Raw genomic sequence first — 10,362 nt, 5'->3', positions numbered from 1 at the left:
GGCCACCATGGTCACCACCCATCTTGAGGAGTTTGCCCCCTCACATATACTAATGTGCCACAAACAGGACTTTGATATCACCAACCATTCCCATGTTATTACAGTGTATCCGTATAAATGGCCCACCCTGTAGAACACAGAAAGTGAAAAGTACCGGGCGATAAAACAAAAAGTCAGAATACCCCTGAGAGCACATTTCAAGTTTCAGTTAATGAGCAATGACAGATGAACAAGTGCAGATATTTTGTGTAAATACATCTTTCTGTAAAAGTACCACAAATCCAACTTAAACACTGTGATGTATTTCACTGTATCCAATGAACTCTGCCACATGCACACAATAGAAAACACAGTGGCTGAGGTTACAACTTCTGAGCAAAAAGTAATATTAGTGTCAAAAAATAAGCCTGTTTTAATAACTACAACAACTTTAATAATTCTAGTTACATGGCAGAATCAGACACAAATAGAAGCGTCTCATCAGCTGAGATCATCTTCCGTTAAAACCAGAAAAACAGGAAAGGAGATTTTTCAAATCTTTGCAGAGGGAAATTCTCCCTTCCCCCCAGCATTACAAATTTCCACAGAATCTTTTACATATTTCTGGTTTAGTCTCTTGTAGAGCAATTTCCAGAACATTCATTATGTTTTCCCTCTTTAGGTCTTCTTCTTAGCCTTTGGTATGACAGGAGGTGGCTCGATGTTGAGCTCTCGCCGGAGGTCCTCGAGGCTCTGCTCCCAGCGCCTCTCGTAGAAGATGCTGAGGACGCAGCGAGCACACCGTCCGTTCTGCAGAGCCCACGGGCCCAAAGATGTAAAGAGTGACTGTAAACGACTGGGAGAAGGAGGAAGAAGGAAGATGAGAGCGTCATATAACAATAATGAGGAAACCTGGCCAATAAACAACAAAGTCCCCTGATACTGAGGAAGTTCACAGGTATTAAATGAGGAAGACTTTATGATTTGCAGAAAAACAGCCCACATACATTTCATCATCCCACACCCACGCACAATTTAGTCACTTACAGGATTTTACTGCTTCCAGATGTTTTATTTTGGACTTTTTACACTGCATCCACTAAATCTGAGTACAAAAGGACTTCTGATCATCTCGATTAGTTTCTCCATTGTGCTGAACTGAAAGTGAAGAACTGTTATAAAGACGAGGCGGTCATTCGGTGATGACAGTAAATGCAAGTTTGGCTTCTGGGTAACTGAGATGGTTTATTGCTTTTTATTTCAAGAAACAATGACACGTCAAATACTCCAGAAATGGACTTAGATGGATTTACATACACTACATTGCCAAAAGTATTCACTCGTCTACTTTCACAAGCATATGAACTTGAGTAACATCCCATTCTTAATCCATGGGGTTTAACATATTGGCCCACCCTTTGCACCTATAACAGCAGAGTGCATGCTTAGGTACTTGATTTTATTCACCTGCTGCCATGGAAGTGATCAGAACACCTGAAAATGATTTGGATTTGGGAGTGAACACTTTTGTCTACAATCTAACATTCACTTCCATCTCCACTTGGAGAGTGGTCCGGGTTTTCACTTCTCCCTCTGGCTCCCTTTTTATTCTCATATTTCACGAGAACAACTGATTACAACATTGAATTCCTTCCTGTTGAGCTTGCTGTTCCCCTTTTGGAACAATATTTATCTGATCTTTAATAGCTGGATTTCTTTCTCTCTCTCTTCTGTTGCAGGAAGAGAGCTGACTTAAAGTCTGGGTTAGTTACCAAGGTAACAGATGCTCTGGTGGGGTTTTTCACTGAGCCCTGAGTTTCTCTCTGATTCTTCCCCTCTTGCTGAGGCAGCTCTGATTTCATTTCCTTTAATATCAAAGCATCCACAGAGCGTATCGATGTTCATGTTGAAGTTCCAGTTAAATATAAATTCTTTAGCCTTTAATGTGACCGATTTGCTATTAAATAGTAATGGATGTAGAGCACAGCTTTATATTTGTATCATTAGTTATTATTAATCTCTGGCTTTCTTCAGTGTGTCATTCCTAACTGAAAGCAGCAGATGCCTGGTTCTCCTGGAGGTTTACTTCTGTTAAAAGGGAGTTTTTCTTTCATCCTGTTGGTCATTGGTGGGAAATCTTGTTGTTTTTTTCTCTGTGTTATTGTAGGGTCTTTACCTTAAAACATAAAGCACACTGAGGTGACTGTTGTTCTGATTTGGCGCTTTATAAATGAAACTGAATTGAATCGAAATACTGCATTAAAATGGAGAATCCTGGTATCAGAGCTCCACTGATGATGTCACATTTTTTCACAAGCTGCACAAAAATTTAATCATATAAGGAGTTTAGTTCTAAACTCAACATTATTGCTGCTTTTTGAAACAGACGTCAGCCTGTAATCAGACTCAACCCAGCACTTACAGAAATTTCAGCAAGTCAGTCAAACTGTAACTCTCCTGTTATCCCAACTATACCTTGCATTTAGCCGTAGTGGCCCTAGCACAGCTCCAAGAGCACACATGGGAAGCCCGGTCTGAGTAGCTTCAAAACATTTCACAGCGACTTCACCTGAACGGAAGACACAGAAAAGGACACAAACATGCAAATTAAAGATTAAATTAGGAGAAAGAAAAGGAGAAGTTGTCAGCCAACAGTGTATTAAAATAAGTTCTGTGTGAACCCTATTTCTCAGAGTTTTTGGCAGGTTTATTCTGATATAGAATCGGTCAAATAGGAGATGCCTGCAAAACTGAAAACTCAGGTCAACACTTTATATCAAATGGACTTAAAATGTAGGTTTAGAGATTTGTAGGTTTGTAGAGACAACTAGATGAGAAAACTTGGGAGCGAAGAAATGGAGTTCAAATCTTTTTGCTGTAAAACTGGAAACATTTGTTCAGGCATGCACAGAATAACTCTCACTGACATACAATTAGGTATGCACTATATAAAGACAATGCGTGGCTTGGCTGTGAAGTTTCTATAAATAAACCTTTACTTTGATAAAAGTAAATGTCAGAAAATAGCATTTTCAGATTACACAGAACTCGACTCACCCAGCATGTTAGTGGGCATGCCCAGTAAGGTGTGCAGCAAGTCGTGGACCTCTCTGTATCTCTGCATGACATAAGCTAGCTCCTCGTTGTCCACGAACTTCACGTCTGCTCTTGAGTCAGGAGTCACATCCTGAGGGAAAAATTAAAAAAAGGAAGAAGGAAGGAAGCGTGTTTATACCAAACAATAAGTGTTTACAAATGCACAAAAAAACAAGTATATATGCACATCACATCAGCAAATACTCACATTGTCCTCCAGAAATCTGAGGTATTCCCTCCCAAAGGAGCCGTCAGGCAGCGAAGCCATCTTTGTCAGATCGAGCGTAGACAGCCGGATCCTCGGCCTTTCTCTGCAAGATCAAATCAAATAAGAATAAAGCGCAACACTAATTCCAAAAAAGCTGTGATGCTGTGTAAAATATAAATAAAAACTAATGCAATGCAAGCTTAACCATATAGAATGTTTAAACTGTGAAAAACTGAAACCAGCTGCTGGACTTTTGGATTCCAGCTGCTCAGCAGTCCTGGGTCTTCTTTGTCATATTTTCACTTTAGCATCGTCTTGCTTTCAGGCCTTCCCTGAAAAAGATATCATCTGGATGGGAGCGTATATTGCTCTAAAATCTGTATATACCTTTCAGTTGCTTGATGTTACCTCTCCAGATGTGCACTGTTGCACTCCCATACCATTAGAGAGAGATGCAGGCGCTGATAACAAATTGAATAGTCGCTCTCCTCTTTAGTCTTGCAGCATCCATGTTTTCGCCCCAAAGATTCTAAATTTGGATTTTTCTGACTACAGAACTGTCTTTGTCTTTGCCTCGATCCACTTTAAATGGATAGCTTAGAGAAGACAGCAGGGTTCCTGCCAGGGTCCAAAAACACCAGAAATGTAGTACTAATTTTGGCCTTGCCTATGTGCACAGAGATTTCTCCAGATTCTCCAACTAAACTGTTGATGATGAGCAACTCAAAGTTTTCACAATTTTACACTGAGGAACATTAATTCTGAAACTGTTCAATGACTTGTAGATGCAGTTTTCTGCAGACTGATGAACCTCTGACCATCTTTACTTCTGAGGAATGCTGCTTCTTAAAGATGCTATTTTTATACCCAATCAGGTTCCTGCCATCAAATTATAAAAATGATACATTTTCTCTGTTTAAACATTTAATTTGTTGTCTATGTTCTATTGTGAATAAACTACGGGTTTATCAGATTTGCACATCACACCATTGTGGTGTTTTTTTTGTTTTTTTTTTACATTTTAAACAGCGTTCTTCGAAGACAGGACACATATTTTTAATGTGCCCGAAGCAGAAAGCACTATGACGTTCTGCCACACTGACTCACGTTAGGACAGCGTAGCCTTCAGGGTCATTTCTCATCCTGTCCCTGAGCTTTATGAGTGCTAGGTGTCCCGTTGTCTCCCCCAGGACTGCAACCATGTCTGTAAAGTACCCAGAGTTTCGTGAAATCCAAGGGCACCGAGTTCAACATCATGACAGTACAGTGAAAAGTTGACGATATTTTTATTTACAGTAAAGAAACCATGTGTTAATTCTAAACAGGTCACTACTGTTTATTCATCATGGAAGCAATACTCAGAAACTTCCCAAACTTTTAATCAGTCTGCTTTAAAGACAGAGCTGGGAAAGACCTCTGTGAAAAATGCATTTAAAAAAAAAAATCCATTTATTTATCAATTTATTTTTGGACATGAATCGATACTAAGCAGTGGATGTCATGAGAAACCTCACTAAATGTCAGCTGACAGGTGTTATGACTCTGTTCCTTCATTGGAGTTTCAGGGTAACTAATATGTGACTGTAATTTGTATTTAGTCTCATTTTTGTTTCCAAGACATTTTAAGTCACGTACTAAAGGTCTCCAGAGAATAAGCCCTTGAGAATGAATACAAAACGCTTTATCAGTACATGGGAAAAGAAACTAATCAGTGGTATCATTTCTGAAAAATGGAAAACAATCCCACAATCTGAAGCCACATCAAGGTCAGACTTGTTGACATCCCTATCAGTTGGAGACTGGCTGACATCAGTTTTACCAAGAAGCCTGAATTCCTCAAAGTAGCAAAATACCAAAAATACACAGCTTTTTTTATTCTTACATATTTTGTGCTACTTTGTTCTTTTTTGGAGATCGAGAAGACAGTTTGTACAGTGAAAACACTGGCTCAAAAAATACATGTAAATTAAGGTTAGGCTCCGATCTCTGTGATTCAGACACAAAGGCAAAAAAGTTCAAATGTAAATTTTGGCACTAAATTTTATACAGTTAACGCCAAAGCCCCTCAACCCAAAAACAGCTCTGCTTTAAGGTTTATAACTGACCTTGTAAACAGCACTTTGATTAAACATCCTCATCTTAACCGATTTATAGTCCCTAACACACAGAAAGAAAATCAGTGCACACGGAAATGCTCACGTGAGTGTCTCACCATGTCTGTAGGGGTTCTGCAGTGCCGCCACACCTGACCCAATGGACAAGAGAGCTTTTTGAACGGTGGTGGTGGGAATATGTCCAGGGTACAGTCCATCGTAGTGGATGTTTGCAAACTCAGTGCTGCTGCTGTGGAGCTGCTGAACACAAACTACTACGGAAAAGATGGAGTGGTATTAAATGCTGCACTATTCTATAGAGACATATTTATTCTATTGCTGTTATAACAAAAAACAACTAAACCGATTATTGATAGTGGAGTGTCCAAATACCAAAACCTTTATGGCAGGATAAACCATTCAGATCATTTATTTGTAGTAACAGACTGCACTGCACATCAAAGTTATTAGAGTTAACTAAAACTAGAGGGAAAAAAAGAAAAAAGTTCTAATTAAGTAAAATTAAAATAAAAACTAGACTTTTGAAACAGATTAAAACTAAATTAAATGACTTTTTTGAACCTGGAAAACTGACTAAAATTACATTTAAATAAATACAGAGGAAATATCCTCAGTAACTATCTGTTAGTATGGCAAATATTTTATAATAGCTTGGCTGATGAGGCATTGATGGATATGTGTATTGAGACTCTGGATGTCTTGAACAATGTGAATCAACTGCTTTCAAAAGATGTTTTTTTTTTTTACTTAATTTTTATTAACACTTAAAAAATTAGTCATTCGTTGTTATATTACAGTTGTCACATTTACAGTTATGGTGGCAGAATATAGCATTCACAAAATTACTTTTCTATAATAATAATAATAATAATAATAATAATAATAATGCTTAAATATAAATAAATCTAAAAATGAAAATTATAAATAGATAGATGAAGCTAATCTGTTTCTCTCCCTTCATTGTTCAAATAATGCAAAAATAGGTCTCCGTCTCCTCATAAACAAGTCTTTTCGAGATATGTTCCATTAGTTAGAGTTCCCAAATTCTAACTGCAACCACATATGATATGATGGAGGGTTGTGTTTCAGCCATCAGACGAGTTTTTATTGTAATACCTGCACTGATTTTCCTAAAGATTTCCTCTCATGTGTGGCCTCAATGTAACAAAGATTATAGGGACTAAAAGTAACACTGAAACCTGTAAAATTAAGTATTTTCAAGCAATAAAACCTACCTGAACTTAAAGTGAAAAACTGATTGACGTAAGTGATAAAATCAAAAAACTAAAACACAAAACAATAATGACAACAATGTTGGCTCCTTCTGAGAGAAGAAAGCCACAGTCCTGTCTTGTGTATGTGTTTTGGCAGAAACGTGTGCTTAATTTACGTCACATTTTGAGTCTGTACACGCCATGAATGATCTGCATGAGCTACAAGAGCATAGATAGCTCCATAAACACATGGGACACAAAGCTGGAGAACACTTTGATTTATATGAATTATAAATCACTGACATTCAGCACTGTTTGATGACGTGTCAAAAGATCATCCCAGTGTAGTGTATGTGTTGTTCGCCTGCTACAACGTTTTCTTTAAGAGTGATTCGGTAAACAATGATGAACATTTCCCTGACGTTAAGCTAACAGTTGGTTGACATACTGCTAAGTAACGCGTAGCCCTGTGCCTGGTGTATGCTGACAGCAAGGCTCCCACACTACTTCTTTCCTTTATCAACTTACCACCAGGTTTATTTTTAAGAACACTAAGCTGTAACACAGAGGACACCTGCTTAAACTCGTACCTTTAGAAACTGTAAAACAGTGTCGCCGCCGGTTGATCCATCGGAAGGGTATCAGCGGCCACATTCTTTTGCGGTAGTACGCATGCGTGAGTGGAGCACTTGTTTTCGGCTTCGGAGCAGCCCAAACTACGTTGAGAGGGGTGGCTTTGGGCTTTCATATAAAAACCCAGCCGTTACTGCGCCCTCGCTAACAGCAGCTTAAAACTAAGTGCACTTAGTGACACACCCGTCCGTGAATTATGATAAAGAGCGAGTTCTATCTAAGTTGAGTTGCGTTTTCCCCTCGTTGAGAAACACAGGCCAGACTCCAAGGTTAGTCAGTTTGCATGCTGTGAATCCCTTCCTATAACTCACTAGCAATTAGCTGTCTGAGTAGGTAAACGTATAAGTCGTAAAAGCAAACACACTTTAATGTTAGCTGTTTGAAGTTCGCAGGTGCTCATTAAAATAATTAAAGTGTTTTTTACGTGCCAAAGTACACAATTGCTTAATAAAAGCAATAGCCCAAACTCTAAAATAATATTTAAAATATTACAGGAGCTAATCTAGTAAAAATAGATGCTAAACAGCCTACATCACAGTGGCTAAGCTCTCTGTAAGCGCTCTGCTACTGAACGCACTGGCCGGGTTTATATACCGTAGTTAGTTTCCGATGCTTACGTGTTAAGGGTGTAGCTAAGTTACGAGGTGAAATAGTGTCCGTGGTGGTGACGACTGTAAGATCCACTGACAGTCTTTGCGAACTCGGTGAGTAAACATTCAGGTTTGGGCTTTTGTATGAGAAAGGGTCTGAAGCACCCTGCATTTTCACACTGAACTCGCAGAAGTTCAGCGTTAACACGTTAACACGGCAACATGGCGAGCTGAGAGGACGAGTCTCCCCAGGAAGAGGATGTTTTTTAGGCTTTGAGCAACGCTGGGTGTAGCTTTAAAGAGCAGCTGTGGTTATTTGTCTGAGACAGAAGCTGAAATGTTGAGACTGAAATTTTGTATTCTTTTTGTTGTTGTTGTTGTTGCGTTATTTCGTTGTTGCTGGCTGTGTTGTTCGTTTCACAGAAAAGTTTATGCTGCTGTACATGACAAAGGTCACTTTTCAAGGTTTAGCTGTACGTAGGCCTCGTGTGTGTTACCTTTATATAACTTAAATTCTTGTTTCTGATATTTCAATGCACAGTGTTTCATTGTGTGTTTCTCTGACAATTATGACTAGTTTCCACGTGATCCAGTGATCGCGCTGAATTGATGTTGTAATTACAACATTATCCAAACACGAGCTTACACGTCTTTTCGCTCACAGCAGGTTGCCGCAGCTTTTCAGTTAAGTTTTGTAAGAATGAAGTTAGGCTTGAACTTCTTACGCAATACCAGTAACAGAAAAGTTACTCATGATTTAATGTGAATGGGGTGAGTGGCAGAATTGAATTGCGTTCAAATAAATACACGCGGGAAGAAAGAGCTTCCAAAGAAAAGCAGCGTTTCCTGCCTTAATATGAAATTATTAACAGTGTATTCAAATCATATATTACTATATGTTCTAATTCAGTGTGAGATAAGTAAAACTCTAAAAATAAAGGTTCAACAGAAATCTAGATTTAAAACAAACATATACAAACAAGATGCCAAAGTATTTCATTTTGTTAGAAATTTCTAAGATTTAAGTAACAGTTAAGAGGTTAAATTTATGTGAAGCACAGTTATAAATAAAAATGAAATGAAACTCTAAAAGCTGGATCTTTAGACAGTAAGCTGATCTTGGCTGTAATGTGATTCATCTAAAAAAATCTTAAAAGTTTGTAACTTAAATTCTTGTAGATGAGTTTGTAGGAAGGACACAAAGCTTCTTATTTTTTTTTAGCTATGGGTATTTGGATTTACATATATTATGTTTATTTATTTATTGAGTGATGTATTGGAGTTGGATTAACTATTTCCAGTTTCAGTGTTAATACTCCCACTGAAATTAAAACATAGGGGTTTTCCTTGCATCTATCTTTTGATTCAACATCCACTTTCTGTGTGGTCTTACTTCCCCCCATGAAAGTTAGTTGCTTTGTTTGAAAAGGATCTAAATTGGTCTAAGGAAAAATCCACTGAAAACACGATTCAGATATGTTCTGCTTGGAGACCACGTCTGCAGAAAGTTCATTGAAAACTCGTGACCATCAGGAGTGGTGCTGTTTTGTAGACACAATTTGGAATTTACCACTTTATTTCTTTGTGGGGAAAAAGCTGAGCTGTTTTGTTGGAATTGCATACACCATTCACATTTAGTTAAACATTAACATTTACTTTATGGGTGTTGTTCTGTTCACCTTAGCACCTGCTTTGACTTAAGAACATGAATGGTTGAATGGTGAGACAGCACTGTTAAGCTGTGTGGCTTTTGCCACATATTACCTTAAGCCTACAAACACCACAAACTTAAACAACCATATCTTCAAGTTTGTGACATGCAAAGGTGCACTTTGTCCACATTCCTTGCAGTTTTCTTTGACATGCAGGCGTGTATTATATATAATTTATACACCTGTAAAACCCACTTACACATGCAGTGGAAATATATGAAATATATCAGTAAGGAAATACATCAGTAAGAGTTGTCATCTGCTGGTTATGGGAAAAACAAACACTAGACATTCCCCACACATTTTTTCATAAGGGAATTTATTTATATATATATATATATATACAGAAATTTGTGACAGAAGGGATATTTGCAAAGACAAAATAAGCCCTGGTGCTGTTCTTTATGCAGTGGGTGAAATAACTGCCACTATATGCTGTAATTTTAGTCTGAGGTAGACAAATGTAGGAAGCGTGAGGTGAACTGTGCCAGATTATTACTGGCAGTGATAAGTGATTAGGAAGCAGACAGTGCATAATATTCTGGTGTCTGTGAACCAGGTGGGGTGAGTTTTCTGCCAGTTGGGCATTTTCTTTATTCACTTTTTTCTTCACAGATTTCAGTCTAAAATGATTTCCTACCATAAAGTACTTTAATGGAAGAATGATTTTAAACAGTTAGAATTAGTGAGGGAAGATACTGTTTAAATGTAAATGTAAAAAATATGTATACCATCTTCTGATTGCCAGAATATAACTCTTGATCATTTCTAAGACATACTGAACACAGTTAAAGGAGGTATTTTAACCAAAGACCA

At 37.9% G+C, this 10,362-nt stretch overlaps 2 protein-coding genes across 3 annotated transcripts in view; one reads left to right on the top strand and one right to left on the bottom strand.

Moving 5' to 3' along the window:
* Positions 1-397: 397 nt before the first annotated feature.
* coq4 (coenzyme Q4 homolog (S. cerevisiae)) lies at positions 398-7,269 on the bottom strand. The gene is made up of 7 exons (XM_005720483.2): positions 7,202-7,269; positions 5,496-5,651; positions 4,391-4,487; positions 3,284-3,386; positions 3,037-3,166; positions 2,455-2,548; positions 398-835 (listed from the first exon to the last, which is right to left on the bottom strand). Exons 1-7 carry the CDS (start codon positions 7,263-7,265, stop codon positions 658-660), a joined length of 822 nt encoding a protein of 273 aa, XP_005720540.1. The 5' UTR covers positions 7,266-7,269; the 3' UTR covers positions 398-657.
* A 180-nt stretch (positions 7,270-7,449) lies between these two features.
* Positions 7,450-10,362, top strand: part of traf2b (Tnf receptor-associated factor 2b) — an 11,271-nt gene continuing 8,358 nt past the window's right edge. The window contains exon 1 of one of the 2 annotated variants that reach the window (XM_005720482.1): positions 7,450-7,513. The gene's annotated coding sequence lies outside the window, so the exon portion shown is untranslated. The other variant, XM_005720481.2, reaches the window with a different exon arrangement.

The sequence above is a fragment of the Pundamilia nyererei genome, unplaced genomic scaffold (assembly GCF_000239375.1).
Source record: "Pundamilia nyererei isolate P.nyererei 1_Seehausen unplaced genomic scaffold, PunNye1.0 scaffold00002, whole genome shotgun sequence".
NCBI classification, from domain to species: Eukaryota; Metazoa; Chordata; class Actinopteri; order Cichliformes; family Cichlidae; genus Pundamilia; species Pundamilia nyererei.
This window is presented reverse-complemented; position numbering and strand designations above follow the sequence as displayed.

Coding starts and splice junctions, on each gene's coding strand:
- coq4 (XM_005720483.2), bottom strand. CDS start 7,265: ATGTGGCCGCTGATACCCTTCCGATGGATCAACCGGCGGCGACACTGT. Junction 4,488..5,495: donor GCAGAACCCCTACAGACATG/GTGAGACACTCA, acceptor GGTACTTTACAG/ACATGGTTGCAGTCCTGGGG. Junction 3,387..4,390: donor GAAGGCTACGCTGTCCTAAC/GTGAGTCAGTGT, acceptor TTGATCTTGCAG/AGAAAGGCCGAGGATCCGGC.